This window comes from Myxine glutinosa, chromosome 4, assembly GCF_964187855.1.
Source record: "Myxine glutinosa chromosome 4, kmMyxGlut1.1, whole genome shotgun sequence".
Lineage (NCBI taxonomy): Eukaryota > Metazoa > Chordata > Myxini > Myxiniformes > Myxinidae > Myxine > Myxine glutinosa.
The window spans coordinates 216468226-216485968 of NC_136264.1; the positions used below are offsets into that span (position 1 = coordinate 216468226).

General features: G+C 42.0%; 1 protein-coding gene and 1 non-coding gene across 3 annotated transcripts in view; both read left to right on the top strand.

Moving 5' to 3' along the window:
• The window catches only part of LOC137425711 (SWI/SNF-related matrix-associated actin-dependent regulator of chromatin subfamily A member 5), a 186496-nt gene extending 184993 nt beyond the window's left edge, over positions 1–1503 (top strand). For both annotated transcript variants that reach the window (XM_068114419.2, XM_068114420.2), the window contains exons 22-24: positions 316–528; positions 746–856; positions 1070–1503. In XM_068114419.2, coding sequence (XP_067970520.1) covers positions 316–528; positions 746–856; positions 1070–1126 — 381 coding nt within the window. In that variant the 3' untranslated portion in view covers positions 1127–1503. The remainder of the gene's footprint in view (positions 1–315; positions 529–745; positions 857–1069) is intronic.
• Positions 1504–9911: 8408 nt separating this feature from the next.
• TRNAG-CCC (transfer RNA glycine (anticodon CCC)) lies at positions 9912–9984 on the top strand. Its single transcript has one exon. It is a non-coding gene; the product is annotated as a tRNA-Gly (tRNA).
• Positions 9985–17743: the final 7759 nt, after the last annotated feature.

Below are 17743 nucleotides of genomic sequence, written 5' to 3' on the forward strand. Positions count from 1 at the left end.
GCACTATAGTTGATTGAGACATGTTTCAGCAAGTGAGGTGAAAACGGATAATTAATGCATCCTTATTGTATTCATGAATTATGCGGAAAAAATATTGCCACGCTGACTTTGTGAAGATCCTTGCCTTTAATGACCATTGATTATGACTGCATGTTAAAGATAATAATTTAATAATAATAATTTAATAATTATGATAATTCAATTTAATAATAATTTAGTGATTATGATAATAATAATTGCTGAATTTTTTATTTGTTTTGTTAAAGATAATAACCTGGTGGGATTTTCCATGATGATTCGGTTGTCATCTGTCAGATTGCCAGGTACCGGGCTCCTTTCTACCAGTTGCGCATCGCTTATGGCACCAACAAGGGCAAGAATTACACCGAGGAGGAGGACCGCTTCCTGGTGTGTATGTTGCACCGCCTGGGCTTTGACAAGGAGAGTGTCTATGATGAGTTGCGGCAGTGCATTCGCTCATCGCCGCAGTTCCGCTTCGACTGGTTCATCAAGTCTCGTACCGCAATGGTGAGGAAGCTATCGGTTGTGAACAGTAAGGAGGCCACCTGATGAAAATTGCAATGTGTGTGCGTGCCAAAGACGATATTTCTCAACCTGGCAGGGGTCACTCTTTTAGTTCTTTCTTTGTCGCCATACTTTCACCATGCTATCGACCATCCAAGTTTGTAATCCTTCCTGATTCTTGTTCCAATACCCAACACTCAGCTGGCCATCTGCTTTACAGGAGTTACAGCGACGTTGCAACACTCTCATCACTCTGATTGAGCGTGAGAACCTCGAATTGGAAGAGAAGGAGAAGGCAGAGAAGAAAAGGCATGGCCCAAAACCTGGAGCTGTGAGTAATTAGTTCCTAGTTGTCTAATTGACCTCAAACCCTTACACCTGCTGCCATACTTCAATTTCCTTTAACAGAAATGCTTGTTAAGAAATTCCGCCTTCCATTATAAATTAATAAAATGCGTGAACTCATTTATTTTCGAACAACTTGCATGTTACGACTTTAATATTGTTATCATTATCATCTCACTTTCCCCTCAAATACCTGCAGAAGCGAAAGGCTGAAGTCCCTGTGGACATCAAATCGGCAAAGAAAACAAAGCCTTAAACAAACAAAGGCCTTGCTAATTCCCTTACACCATATGGTTGTTTTCATAAAGCGCACAGACATTTTGTTTTACGAGTTCCGTACAAATCACACCTGTGAAGGCCTTCTGCAGGGCGAAGCTTCATGCCCTTGTGTTGGACGACAGCAGTTCTTCGTTTTTTCCCTCCAACTGCATCACTCCCCTCTGTCGGTGGTTTTCAAGATACGACCGGAAAAAGGCGACGTCCTGGATGTCGGAGCACTCAGAATCTTTCAAAGCATTGGTGATTACTCACGATAAAATAGAGGTCTATCTTGATACTTTGTGTGTGTTTTTAGGCCCAAATGAAGTTTATGCAGCAAAATGCCGAAAAATGTATATATATATATATATATATATATATATATATATATATATATATATATATATATATATATATATATATATATATATATATATGTATATATATATATATATATATATATATATATATATATAATTTTTTGTCTGTCAGAATTAAAAGAAAATTGTTACTTTTTTTTTTTCTTTGCCTTGTCAAGTAAATGCGACTAAAACAATAAAACAATGTATACTGCATCTTGAATGCTGCTGTGATGCTTGAGTTTGTCAGGTAAAGGATGCTTTGAAGATTATTTTAATTCCTCAACCATACAATTGTACCTGAGACGTACGCACACTTGTCTCTGAGCTGTCTGGACTGGGTATGAATCATAACCCAGCCATTAGGGTGCATCAAAATACACATTTCCAGCACATTTTCTGTCTGGTGCTAAAAGTGTTCCTTTTCATGTTGTTACAACACATGCAAAATATTTTTGCAATCCGTGGTGATCTAGAGGTGCAACGGCACATCAGCTTTTACGACTGAAGGGGGTTACCAGCAGTGTCGTGTAATCCGTGTATTCCAAGGTGGGTAGCCGACGAGCCATGGTTTACTTTCAATTAGTATCTTAGTATGTATGACACCAAACTCTCCTATGGTATCCATGGAAATCTCCACGCATGGCTTGCGGACTTCCTCTCTAGTCGTAGTCAACGTGTGGCCCTGAATGGGTTTCTCTCATCTCCTCTTCCTGTTCAGGCTGGAGTTCCCCAATGCAGAGTTCTGGGCCCAGCGCTTTTTCTGGTCTTCATCAATGATCTCTCTGACTCTCTTTAAAATCCTCTCTATCTCTTTGCTGATGACTCCATTCTCTCCGCTCCATTCCTCATCCCTCAGATCGGCAGTCTGCAGCCTCCTCACTCTCTGCAGACCTGGAAAAAAATCACAGACTGGTCAAACAAGTGGAACATGTCTTTCAATCCTGACAAATCTCACACTCTTACTATGTCTCTCTGAAAAGACCGACTGGACAACCCTCCCATCTACTTTCTAAACAATCCTCTCCAAGAAGTCTGTCACTCAAGCTTTTGGGTCTCACTATCTGTCATGATCTTTCCTGGGAAACCACATTTCCAAGCTGACAAGTTGACATGAGTTGACAAGACTCAACCATTAAGGTCCAAAACTCGTTTCAGAAGACAATAACTGATTTTAATGACACATGGGAGTTCTCGATTCACTGGTACCAAAGGTATTTACAGAATACACTTCAATTTCAAGTTACACGAATAAAATGAAATCACCACGCTACATTCTACACACATTCAGACAAGAAATGAACCAAGTTCTCCCAGATCTTCAGCAGCATGGCTATTTATGTTCAGAGATGAAAGGACAGTTCAAATGAGGTTTAAAGAGATAACAAGCATTGCGTGATTCTTCCACATCTTGGATCAGCTTTTTCTTCGTTATCTTCACCTCTCGGCCACAAATGTCAAGTCATGAAGAAACACAGATTTCTAACTATTTTACAGAGCCTACTGCTCCTTCAGATAGCATGCCTAGCGTGCATGAAGACATCGGTTCTGTTTCTCAATCTCCCAGCTGCAGAAAAACAGGGTTGCAAAAGTTGTCACACATCATTGTTACAAATTCTATATTTTAAATCTTTTAATATATATGTGTGTATATGTATCGTATGAAAAGTCATATCATATAAAAAATATACTATTTATACAATATCAGGCTAACAAGGGACCTTAACACTGATTAATATATGTACTAGCGGTAACCCGTGAAACTCACGGGCATAAATAGTGTTTATAGTCAGGCAGATAGGTGTAACAATTGTGGGTTTATACGTACAAGCATGAAATTTGGCACAGTCATAGATAATAGTCCAATGAATAATTCCAGATATGGACCCACCGGCCACCGGCCACCGCGAAAACGTCCTATGGTAGCCGTGGCGGCCATTTTACAAAATGGCCGCTTTTAGTCTAGTGGCTAGATAGGGGTCTTGTGCACCCCCCCCCCCCCCCCCCCGAAATATACTTCTCATTGGTGTCTATAGATAGGAAAAAATGTGTAGAAAATGATTTGCTATGTTAAATAGTTGAAAAAATGTCCCACGTATCATTTTTATGCAAATTAGTGCAAATTAGCAAATTAAATAAAGTGCAAATTAGCAAATTAAATAAAGTTTTATATCTTATCTTTTTTTTCAGTTGGTGTTTCGAACAGCGAAATGTCTAAGAGTTATCAGCTAGTGGATCCACTGCAACCTGGACAATCAAAGGCGCAGGTACAGACGGATTGGAACAAGTGCGTTTTGTGCCAAAAAATCACACGAGAAAGTTTGCAATGCCCAGCAGAATCAAAACGGCACGATGTTGGAGTTGGTTATTCTACCATTGCCTTCAACATCAGACGTTTCAATGAACTTCACGAATTACCGATGCCACTAGAATTAGGACGCCTTGATGACGGGAATGGCATTGAAGCTACGTTTCTGGAGAACAATGCCAAGTGGCACAAATCTTGCCATACAAAATTCAATAATATAAAACTACAACGAGCAGAAAAAAGGAAATGCACACAGGGTTGCGACCCTGATGCTACTCCATCCAAGAAATACACTCGTCAAGTCGCTCATCATGAAGTGGCAGCATCGGATGTCTGTTTTTTATGCGAAGATGTGTCAACTTCCGAACCACTCCGTGAGGCATCAACTTTTCGTCTAGACTCACGCGTACGAAGATGTGCATTAGACCTGCAGGACGAGAGGCTACTTGCAAAATTGAGTGCTGGGGACATGGTCGCACAAGATGCAAAATATCATCCAAGGTGTCTTGTTTCACTTTTCAACAAAACTAAATCATTACAAGATAAATTGTAAATCATTACAATCATTACGTGACAAGACTTGTCACGGGACCAGTACCGTAACAACAGCCTGAAATCTCAAGCCAGGGACAAACGTGGGAAAGGCATTCGAAGGAGAGTTGACAGATCCACTGTTCTTCCAGGAAATTGGCAGCAGTTCCTGAGAATTGATGCAAACAAAACAGAACTGTTTGCCTTCTTGACAAAACACATCACACATCTTGTATCAGATAAGCAGATAGTCACCACGGATGGTTCAGATGTGACGTGCATTCCCACACGCGACACCAGTCATCTTGCCCCATGTGACCATGAGGAGGCTGATACACGAATGATGATACATCTCGCGGATGCAGTCCGTGATGGATTTCAGAAAATTCTTCTGCGTACGATGGATACAGATATCGTGGTATTGGCTGTGGCAGCAACAACCAAACTCAAAATCCAGGAGCTTTGGGTGGCCTTTGGGACAGGCCAGCACTTCAGGTATATTCCAGCACATTAAATTGCAGCATTCCTCGGACCAGATAAGTCACAGGCCCTCCCGATGTTCCATGCATACACAGGGTGTGACACAGTCTCGTCATTTAATACACGGGGCAAGAATACAGCCTGGGATACCTGGAAAGTATTTGAAGAATTGACGCCAGCGTTAGTTCATCTCTCCACGGGGACAGCAGACATCTCTGATGACGTTGTGGCAGTGCTCGAGCGGTTCACCATTCTTCTCTACGATCGCACCAGCAATCTCGTCAACATAGACGAAGCTCGACAGGCACTCTTCACGAAGAAAGGACGAGCCATGAAAGCTATTCCCCCTACCAGAGGAGCCCTGGTACAACAAATCAAGAGGGCTGTGTACATGGGTGGCCACTGCTGGGGAAACATGCTCAAGGTTGTTATGGATCTGCCCTCACCTGGGGATTGGGGATGGATCGATCCCCACAACTGGAAACCCCTGTGGTCCATGCTTCCTGAAGCCAGCATTTCATCAAGGGAGCTGATTTGTTGTAAATGCAAAAAGGGTTGCAAGGGACGATGCAAGTGCAAACAAGCTAGTTTGAAATGTACCGCTTTGTGCCAGTGTGGTGGAGAAAATTGCGACGTATAAACAAGATCAAACTGGAACTATCTAGTAATATAAGTTACCGTTACAGTGCTTGGTGGGTTAATTGACATTGCTGGCAACACAAATGCAAATTGTGGTCATTTGGAGAATACAATTATGGCATATATGTGTATCTAGAGTCATTTCATTAGAACATAAAGAAGCATTTGTGTCGTCCGGTAAAAAATAATCGCGGTCAAAACGGCCATTTTGTAAAATGGCCGCCATGGCTACCATAGGACGTTTTCGCGGTGGGTCCATATCTGGAATTATTCATTAGATTATTATCTATGACTGTGCCAAATTTCATGCTTGTACGTCTAAACCCACAATTCTTATGATGGATACACCTATCTGCCTGACTATTATGTTCATACAAACTAACTTGTTAAGAAGTGATTATTACCATAAATCCACACATTTAACTTGGTGCAGCATTTTAGATAACGATCGATAACTGGCTGGACAAAAGCCGCAGCTCGCTGGCTAGGCGTGCTTCCACCTTGCGGTATTGATAAATATCCAGGCTGATGTCACATTGGCGGCCACGCGTGCGCATTGCCTGCCGCCTTCCCGCTTCCTTTCAAAATAATTGTGTCAGTTGGCACCAACATTCATTCTGGCGGATCTCCTGAATATCGCTTTGTATTCAACTGCAGTATTGTCTCTTGTAGTGTGGTTACTGGTAAGTATCCCCTTTACATTTCTGATCGCATTTATATTTGTATTAAAAGGCGTAGCATGCCTCTCGAGTCGCTGCGCGTCCGGCACACATCGGGACGTCTTCTTCTTCTCCTCGGTATCAAGTGCAGCATCTCACTGTGCGTAAAACAAAATGGTGCGAGTTATTCAAAACTTTTCACTTATTTTCAGCTTTTGTTCCACACTTATAGACATTTGGAGACATAGGTATGTTTATATGGAAGGGTTAGTCATAACTACTTAGTATCACACATATCTTAGGGCGACAGGAGCAATAGCTGGAGAGAAGTTCCGATTACAAACTTCAGAAATAAGCGTTTTAATGATATAGATTCATTAAGTTTACGTGTTTATAATGGCAAGGTCGAGGCTCAGGGAAATCCACTTGATTTACACAAATTACGTACGCAAATTAATTTTGCTTCCATAGTCCTCCCTCTGGTCATATAATGACCACAATATAGAAGCCAAATTAATTGTTTGAGTTACAGGTTGACTCCATTTTTGAGGAACAATCGTTCAGTTTTTTAACCCGCTTCCACAAATAATTTATCTCTACCTATGGCATGCATACACCATCCTGATGGAAAAGCTTGTTTGTTGTTAGGCATCGTCTTGCATGTTGAACTCCTCCGTCGTTGACAGTTCAGTCTGTTGCGGAGCTCTTTCATTCAAGTGATCCACTTCCTTTAACATTTGGCAATTATTCACGTGTGATTATCTGCAGCAGCATGAACGCTGGAACTCTGCTCCTGTCATCAAAGAGTGACCCTTGCAGGTCACAATCTTCTCTGTATCTTGCAATGCACAATCTGCCACGTTTCAGCAGCACACAAGCCATTGCACGTTGAATCACCAATATGATTCGTACATGGGCAAGATCACAAAACGACCTTGCACAGCAGGCAGCATCATTGCCATTCTTACAACAAGCATTAGCAGATCTCCACCAAGTTTCATCTGACCTGCCCTCTCAAGCAGAGAGTGTGAGGAGCTGCACAAATCCCGCTCAATCAGCAGAATTGTGTGAGGTGAGGACCAAAGCTGGAGGTGTATCGATGAAGGCCCAGTGTCCAGCAGTCCCATCCAGGACTCACCCTCCTTTGGCAATCAGCAGTCATGTTGGAACATCAGGAGTTTGCCATGCCAATGGAAGAAGAAACTTTGGCAGTTGATGTGAGCTCCAAAAACAGTTGTGTACTGAAGCAGCCGGTCGCTTTCAGCCCACATGTAACAAAGTCGTTCAGGCAAATGGTCGTGTTAAAACTCCTGCGAGGGTAGGTGAACCACAATTTTCAATTTTCCAAAGGAAGGTGTCTTTCCATGTTTCGGATGTTTATGCCATTATAATTTCAATGACAATTATGACGTCATATGTCACATGGTACAGGCGCCATCTTGAAAAAATGGTGCACCTCGAAATCTCCGAAACCGCTCCATGGAAAAAAACTGAAACATGGCTCATTGTCAAGTACTCCGCTTGGGGAAAAAGATATGCTAATGATCATGTCATCGGTACTTTAATTATGACGTCATAATTCGACAAGTACAACGCTTTATTCGATCAGTATGAATTTTTTTCTCTGCAAATCTTGGTCTGATTGACACGAAATTTTCACCATAGGAGTGCCTCCTCCTGTAGAATATTTCAATGATTATTATGACGTCATAGGTCACGTGGTACAGGCGCCATCTTGGAAAAACTTCGCACCTATATATCTCTGAAACCACTGCATGGAAAAAATTGAGACCTGGCTCATTGTCACCGACTCCCCATGGTGAATAAGATATATCAATGATGATGTCATCGGTGCCTTCGTTATGACGTCATAATTCGACAAATAAAACACATCCATCCGATCATTATAAAAAACATTTCAGCAACTGTTGGTCTGATGGACACGAAATTTTCACCATAGGAGCGCCTCCTCCTTTAGAATATTTTAATGATAATCATGACGTCATAGATCATGTGTTACAGGCGCCATCTTGGAAAAACCAAAAAACATTGCACCTCCATATCTCCAAAACCGCTGTTTGGAAAAAATTGAAACGTGGCTCATTGTAAATATCTCCATATGGGGAATAGGTGTTGTTAATGATGACGTCATTGGTACCATAATTATGACGTCATAATTCGACAGGTACAACGCTTAGTCTGATCAGTTTGAAATGTATTGAGCGTGATCTATGCAACAATTATTTAGAGAATATAAATTGATGATGTCATCGCTCACGTGGTCGGGCAGCCATATTGGATCAAAAAAAAAGAAATGTTCAAAAACAGAAGAGTTGGCTCACACCAAGTTGACTGCACAGGGTAAGTATTCTATGAATACTGAATACCATCTAGTTTTTAAGTGATTCTTCACCATTGGGAGACAGGGCTAAAACCAATATATAGCAGGATATCTCAAAAACTTTTGGACAGATTCGGACGAAATTTGACAGAGAGGTAGCGTATGTGACAAGGACGAAATGATTAGATTTTGGTGAAGATCTGGATTTGGATTCGGCAAGTATAATTTTTAAAGTGATTCTTCACCATTGGGAGATAGGGCGACAAACTGATACATAGTAGGATATCTCTAAAAGTTGTGGATGGATTTGGACTAAATTGGTGGACACTTTGGGTGTCTGATAAGGACTAATCGATTCGATTTTGGTGAAGATCTGAATATGAATTCGCGAACTACAATTATTTAATTTCTAAAGTGATTCTTCACCATTGGGAGATCAGGCCAAAAACGATATACAGCAGGATATCTCTAAAAGTTGTGGATGGATTTGGACTAAATTGGTGGACACTTTGGGTGTCTGATAAGGACTAATCGATTCGATTTTGGTGAAGATCTGAATATGAATTCGCGAACTACAATTATTTAATTTCTAAAGTGATTCTTCACCATTGGGAGATCAGGCCAAAAACGATATACAGCAGGATATCTTAAAAAGTTGTGACGGATTTGGACCCTGTTTGGAATATAATGCGGGTACAGGCGACTTCCAATAGTACTTAATTAATGGACGAAATTGATAGACGCAGTCGTGGTCCAATATTATATAATTCATAGACATACTCACTGTCCAACTAGGCCTCACACGATGACCTCGATGTCCGCTCACTCACTTCAAACATGTCCCGTCTGTGCCTGAATCCCGACCCAGCTATAACTGGCAACCACGATTCTCAACTCTGTGTTTGCTTCAAAATATTGTGTCCCAAACTCGTCTCTCGCCTGAATCCCGATAGTTCGCCTACTCTTCGCGAAGGACACCATGGGGTCTTTAACGTCCACAAAGGAATGTCGGTAGACGGGACACCCGGCTTAACGTCCATCTGAGGAATCTCAAACACATCATGAGGAATCGCAAACAAATGATGAATCACCTTCCCTGTGAAACACCAGGATGGCATTTTATAGCTGCGTCAGGAATCGAACCCAGGCTAGACAGCTTCAGGTGAGTGTGCGTACCTCTTGGTCATCCTGTCAGCCCACATTCATTAAAACACGACGTAATGTTTGTTTATATGAAACAAGTGAATGTGACGACTGTCCGTGTTTACCGGTTTGCCCCCAGAGCGCTCTCTTCCCCCATACTTTTCCCCGGGGTCTCGCACCGGTCGCTTAGCAACCACGCACTTCATAATAAATAAATAAAACTCATTTTAATATAATTTGTGCGGAATGTCGATCAGAGGTGATTTTGAAACACAACTTTTGACAATTTGATTTTTAACTAATAAATTAACAAATGAACAAGTGCCCGGCCAGCTCAGTCGGGAGAGCATGGGACCCCCAATCCCGGGGTCGTGGGCTCGAGCCCCACGTTGGGCGGGTTTCTTATGTTTGAGAAAAACGCAGGATTATAAAACAATCGGTTCGCTTGTGTCCATGTGTTTGTCCCTGTGGGTACAAACGTCAGTTTGTGATCGAGGAGTGATTCAATTTCAATTGATTTGAATGTTTTATCTTAAACTGTATTTATGGCCATGACGTCATCACTGTGGTGACGTAATCAATGGCAAGGTTATCTCGCAACGCCACCGATAATATAATGGATGCACAACTCACTTCAGACTCGTCAGAAAACGAATTTGAAGAAGATTTTTCTTATCCAAATGTTATTATAACAGAGCAAACGTATATGGTTATGTTGTGGAAAGTCTTCCCAGAAGAGTATAGGCTGTTGTTAAAGGGAATGGAGGGGGAGGGGGGGGGGGGGGGACAACAACTCCATATTAATGCCCATGATTTTGGAATGAGATGTTCGGGTGTCCACATACTTTTGGTCATGTAGTGTATACACGTGAAGAATGATAAGGGGTAATCTGGGAAGAGAGAGGACCAAATTAGACTGTATGGTGCACGAAATGGCAACCATGGTATGTGAGCCATGAATAACTAGATGGTATTCATAGAATACTTACCCTGTGCAGTCAACTTGGTGTGAGCCAACTCTTCTATTTTTGAACGTTTCTTTTTTTTTGATCCAATATGGCTGCCAGACCACGTAAGTGATGACATCATAAATTTATATTCTCTAAATAATTGTTGCATACATCATGCTCAATGAAATTTCAAACTGATCAGATTAAGCGTTGTCCCTGTCGAATTATGACGTCATAATTATGGCACCAATGACATCATTGTTAGCAACACCTATTCCACATATGGAGTTATTTACAATGAGCCACGTTTCAATTTTTAAAATGCTGACACGGCACACACTTTACTTTACTGAAATGCAGACACAAATGTTATATTTTCGTCAAAAATCGGTGGAATTTTGCCAAATCTGTTTTGGTCGTGTGTATTAGGCGTAGATGATGGAAAAATAGTAAAGAAAATCTTGCTGAATTGAACTATTGTGAGTTTTAAAACGGAATGCATTGTGAATCTTAAACCAAGGGGCAGATATGAACGCGTTGTTACGTAGTTTAAACTCAGAATGCGATGTTACGTGTACCTGCAACATATTTTGATAATGTGCAACACCTATATTGGCATACTGGTGTCATTAGTACTCACTAGTTGCATAGAAATAGATGAGAAAGGGTTAAGGGGGCGTAACACTTACTTGGATATTTTCTACAACATAAAAAAGTATGGGTTTGAATAAGTGGTGGTTGTACACATGGGATTTATCAAATTAAGCTTTGGAGTTTAAACAACGTCACTGGTTAACAGAAGGAGAATGGATAGTAAATAATTCTTCGATGCTGGGTAAATTAAGTGAGATATTACAAAGACTTATAAGAGCTATTGTTCTTCCTTACAGCAGTTGAAAGACAGATCCAAAACAATGAATCTATAAATGAATGTGATAGGGATAACATCCTCAATTTGAATACGTAATTAATTGTGGGCAAAGGAATTAATTTATCGTAATGGATTGTTAACAGCAGCCTGAAATGTCCTGAGAGTGTGCATCCATGTCATCAGAAATCCCAGATTTTAAAAATTTGGTAGAGAATGTTATGAATTGTGTCAGTTTTACAAGATCAGTGAACTCATATCACCACAAGTTACACACTATGAAAATTAAAGTAATGTAGGGTATCATTTGAAGATCACTTACTTGTAGTTAACACTATAGAATCAATTACTCATGTTTAAAAAAAAAAGTGGGAGGACTATGATAATAATACATTATGCATAGTTTGTTTGTTTGCAAAATTTGTTGGGAATTAGATATTCCTGTTTGTGATTTTAATCATATACACTCATTATTAATGCATTTATTTTCTTTGAGTAGTGTTAAAATAACGGCATGAGTTTAATTTTTCAAACTATATTAACCTGAAAGCAACTTTAAATGCTATTCTTAGTAGTAAAATGCTATTTAGCATTTTTAGTAAAATGCATTTTACCAACATCCGGGGAGCCAGCATGGAGCTGTAAGTGGACGGCTGTGCTTTTCCTCCACAACAGCTGTGCACGATTCTGCTGGAGGCTCCTAGTATGGACCATGGACAACTTGAACACCATGGTCCTAACATCGTTGTGGATGCATCTGGCATCTCTGTTCCACATCTTGCTGTTAAATGCTATTTAGTAGTAAAAATACATACCTCATTTGGATATTATTCGTGTGAAGAATATAAATGAATATAACTTTTTCAATGTTTTGAGGAAAACAATAAATTGTCAAATGTGAAGCTGTTATAATATATACATGATTATGGTGATTTCATGTTAAGATGTACCCTATCTGATTCAGTGTGTGTGGAAAGCAGATTCAGATGTGGCTGAGTAAAAGGATAAGACCAGATCACATATTGAAGGGAGTGCTAACGGAATTGGGAAGAAGTTCGAGAAAGAAAATTTGTGGCTAAAAATGAAGTTAATCTTGGCATACACCCTCCTTCTCAAAGAATGATGAAGGGATTCTCCTTTGTAAAATTGGAGACGGATGCTTACCTTCACCAAGGAAAATGTATGTGACCATTTGCCTGGATCACACTGCAACATATGGAAGAAAGGCGATCACTTACTTTTGTTCGAATGCCTCGAACATTAATCACGTCAGCAATTGCGGGACGACGATATCTTGCCTGTGACTTCTACTGGATGCGGTGACGTGTGTCATTACTCCACCAACATCCGGGGAGCCAGCGTGGAGCTGTAAGTGGACGGCTGTGCTTTTCCTCCACAACAGCTGTGCACGATTCTGCTGGAGGCTCCTGGTATGGACCATGGACAACTTGAACACCATGGTCCTAACATCGTTGTGGATGCATCTGGCATCTCTGTTCCACATCTTGCTGGTCAACCAACATCACATCAATACTTGCTGCCCACTCATGATGAGTGAGGAGGCAAGTCAACTACAACTGGACGAAGGCCTTGTTCAAATCTACTATGGCTCACACCAAGAGTGGCAAGGATGCTACATGCAGAGCAGGGTCAGTTTATGACTCCGCCCAGCTATCACAACAGTGGAAAATCCTACGCAAAATAGTGTAGGTGCTATGAAGACATCAGAAGAAAATGTTTCATACTTGAATTTCAAACACAAGTGATCAGCCTCTTCTTTTCAAACAGAAAGTCAACATTTGTTTTGAAGCAAAACGTATTGCCGAATGTTGCAGATGCTTTATTATTTTTAAAATGGTGAATTGAAATTGTTGTGTCTTGGTAAAGGTGAAGTTTTGTTTGCAGAGATATTTGTAATGCAAATGAAATGAACTGAATTATCAATATGGAAAGAGTCATTGAACAAAGAAATGTTTTGTGATCAGATTTTTCCAGGATGACGGTGTATGCCTTAGGAAATTGAATTACCAAATTTGTAATTTGAGTATTTTGCAATCGATGTTTAGATTAATGGTTAATATTAACAAAAATAAAAAATGAGGGATTGTGGAAGTATAGATAAATATATAAGTCATATTTGTTAGGGTCGGTGAGTTGTGTGGGTAGTTGGATTGCACTGCAATGTAAAAGGATTCTCAAATCATGCAAGGAGGGTGTGCGGGGAACTCGGAGCAAGCAGTCGACCATCTGTGGAATGACTCAGTGACCTCCAGGGATGCGGACGCGGAGTTGGAATGTATCCCACCATTAGGGGGATTTTTATCAGTTCTTTGTGTCCTCCAGAATAGAAACCAGATGGGCTTTTGGTGCCAAGAAGACGGAGTCGACCAAGTTCTGTGTTGACCTCTACATTTCAATCGCACTACATCAAAGCAGCTAAGGTCTACTTAAGGGAGAAGGCTCCGAGGCTGTCAGAGCAGAAGGAAGAAGGGAGATGACGCGACGCGCGACGACGCGTCGTGTTTTTATTTGTAAAGTATAACTGTATTTTCGTGTAAATACTCTTTGCACAGTTAGTAATAAATCTCTATTTAAATTGAGTGAGTCTCATTGAGTTTTTGGCTAAGAGAGGTGTCCAAAGATGTCACAACATCACCAAGAAGCAATCGGCTTGCTATCGTTTGCCAAGCCAGCCGTTCCTTATCACCCATTTCGCTGGAGTGCTTAAGTCACTTGGTGAAGGCTCCACAAATGAAGTGAGAAATGCCTGTGTACTTAATTAATTAGTGACAAGGCCGGGGTAGTTTGGGTGTGTTATAACACCCTCTTTGAATATGATTAATGAGGTGAACCACCACTGAGTGAACACTATTCAGGCTGCTTTTGCAATCCATGGCATTACAGTAGACAGAGCTGCCTTTTTGTTTTCACGTACCCATTTTTTCATAGACTAACCTTTTTTGTGCGATATAGTCACTCACCCCCCCCCCCCCCCCTGCTTCCTCGCTCCATCCTCCCTCCTCTCTCCCTCTTTCCACCTCCACCCTCCCTTCTTGTCACCTCCTCCCACTCCACTCCCTCCCCCTTCCCCTTCCCTCCCTCCCCCTTCCCTCCTCCACTCCCTCCCCCTTCCCTCCTCCACTCCCTCCCCTTCCCTCCTCCACTCCCTCCCCCTTCCCTCCTCCCCTCCCTCCCACTGCTCCAGCCTCTCTCCCTCCCTGCCTCCTCTTCCCCCACCCGCTCGCTTTATATTCCCATCAAGAAGCGACTCATTGTGAATAGTTTACGTTTTGTATCCCGGAGTAGACCAGAAAATCACAATACAGAATCACGTTCAATCAAAATCATCCGTCCAAAACTTTTTGAGATATCCTGCTATGTTTCGTTTTTGGCCCTATCTGCCAATATCTTCTATCTACTCATCCCAACTCTCTCTTCCTCATATGTGGTGATTTCAATTGTCACCATGCCAGTTGGCTGGGTGTGGGTACCTCTCTCACCAGCCATGGCTCCTCAGCAAAGGACTTCTGCGACTCACTGGGACTGACACAATCTGTCAATTTCCCGACCCGGATCTCAGTCAACGGAGCATCTTCTCTTCTGGCCTTGGTTATGACTAACTGCCCTGAAAATGTCCGCTGTTCTTCTGCTCCAATCGGCTCATCTGATCATGTGCTTGTTAAAGTGGAGATCTCTCTGACCATTCTCAGGGAGCCTCCTCAGCGTCGACGAGTCTGGCATTTCACTCAGGCCAACTGGCTCGGTCTTCAAGCAGCCATCAATCATATGGACTGGTCTCCCATCTCTACCACCTCTGACATCAACTCATCCTGGGAATTCTTCCAAAGTAAATTGCACTCTCTCATGCACAGATTTATCCCATCTCGTCTTCAGTTGTCATACCCCTCCTCCCGTCCATGGTACACGGAATCTTGTGGTGAGTCTGTTGCCCAGAAACAACTTGCCTTCGTCTCCTGGAAAGCAAATCCAACGGAAGAAAATCTCATTTCCTTTCACAAAGCCCGAAACAAGTGTGTGTCCACCCTCAGGAGAGCCAGGAAACAATATCTCTCCATTCTCAAGACCGAACTCTCTTATCTGTCTCCCTCTTCCAAATCCTGGTGGCGTCTGGTCAAATCTGTTTCTGGTGTTTGTTCCCCCCTCCATCCCCTCCCTCACCTCAAACGGCTACACAGGTGACTCCGCACGTGAAAAAGCTGAATGCCTCAACTCTGTGTTTGCCTCTAAATCTTGTGTCCCAAACCCATCCCTCTCTGTACCCACAGTACCCAGTCGTATCCAGCTGCTCCTGAACTCTGTGTCCTTTCCTCCTGACAAGGTGGAAAAGTTTCTGTTAACCCTCAACTCTGATTCTGCAACTGGACCTGACGGCATCAGCTCACGGGTCCTAAAATCCTGTTCTTCCGCTCTTTCACTCCCTCTCTCTGTTCTCTTCACCCTCTCTTTTGCTCAAGGTCAACTGCCATCTGCTTGGAAATCAGCCAACATCACCGCTTTACACAAATAAGGTGCAAAAACAGATCCTAGTAACTACAGACCAATCAGCCTTCTCCCAATTATCAGCAAAGTCATGGAATCCATCATTGCTTCGGATATGAAATCTTTCCTCTTCTCCAATGGCTTGATCTCTGATCATCAATTTGGTTTCAGACCAGGTCACTCTACTCTGGACATGCTGCTTCTGCTGTCTCAACAATGGATGGAGGTCCTCAATGCCAAACAGGAAATTAGAGCTGTCTCCCTTGACATATCACGTGCCTTCGATACGGTCTGGCACCCCGCTCTGCTCACCAACGCTCCTCCTTTGGTATCCATGGAAATCTCCACGCATGGCTTGTGGACCTCCTCTCCGGTCGCAGTCAAGGTGTGGCCCTGAATGGGTTTCTCTCATCTCCCCTTCCTGTTCAGGCTGGAGTTCCCCAAGGCAGTGTTCTGGGCCCTGTGCTTTGTCTAGTCTTCATCAATGATCTCTCTGACTCTCTGGAAAATCCTCTCTACCTCTTTGCTGATGACTCCACTCTCTGCCGCTCCATTCCTCATCCCTCAGATCAGCAGTCTGCAGCCTCCTCACTCTCTGCAGACCTGGACAACATCACAGACTGGTCAAACAAGTGGAACATGTCTTTCAATTCTGACAAATCCCACACTCTTACTATGTCTCTCCGAAAAGATCGACTGGACAACCCTCCCATCTACTTTCTCAACAATCCTCTCCAAGAAGTTCTGTCACTCAAGCTTTTGGGTCTCATTATCTGCCATGATCTTTCCTGGGAAAACCACATTTCCAATCTGGCCTCCAAAGCACTCTCCATGTGGAATAACATTATTAAGTGAATGATGACGTCATGGGCGCCGCCGTTATGACGTCATAATTCGACAAGTAAAAAACTTTATCCGATCAGGATGAAATTTCTTGATCATCTTCTCGGTATAAATAAATTGATGCAGAAATAAAATTATAATGATGTCGTAGGTCACGTGGTTCGGACGCCATATTGTTTTCGTGCCCTTTTTCTCTGCAACGGCTGAACAGATCGAGGCCCAACTTTGCAGGCTGAATCGCATACCCATGACAAACAAAAAAGTCAGCGAGCATGACGTCATGCATCACATGGTTTCAGAGTTATGACGTTTTTAAGCATGAACCTTTAAAACCGAGCTCCTCCCTCATTTTTGATCCAATCGAGGGGAAACTTCACATATCTGTTCAGCATGTCAATCTACTAAAATGTCCTTTTGGAATTTGTGATAGGTCACGTGGTTTGGCAGATATCGTTAATTAAACGAAGATTTTTTTTTTAAATGGATATCTCTTGTTTATTCTAGAGTTCTCCTCAAGCCACACCGCGTGCACTCAGCCTCGTCTCACGAACGTCAACAGCGCGACACAGTGCGCACTTTCCGGAGGGGCGGAGCCAAGCCGAGCAACATATATATACACATCGATCATTGATCGTGAACCGGAAAATATAATAAATTAATGATATTTAGCGACTCGAAAGGTTCTTTATCAACAACGTAGCTTCTCGTGCTTCTGCTGACCTGTCTGCAAGGTGTATAAATCGAAGTCCCGAGTGCGAATCACAGGTGAGCCCATCCTGAGGTAATTAGCGATTGGGAACGATTCAGAACCTGTGGATAAATAACCCTTGGTAATTTCCCCAACAGTTTTCCGGACGACAGACTGCTGGTAGGGGACATGTATTGCAGCGCAATACTCAGAATGCTTGTTTTTATTATTTTTACAAGAAAAAAGTAACCTAGTTTTATCATCAAATTTTACAATTTCATTTTTTACAATTTCATTTTACAATTT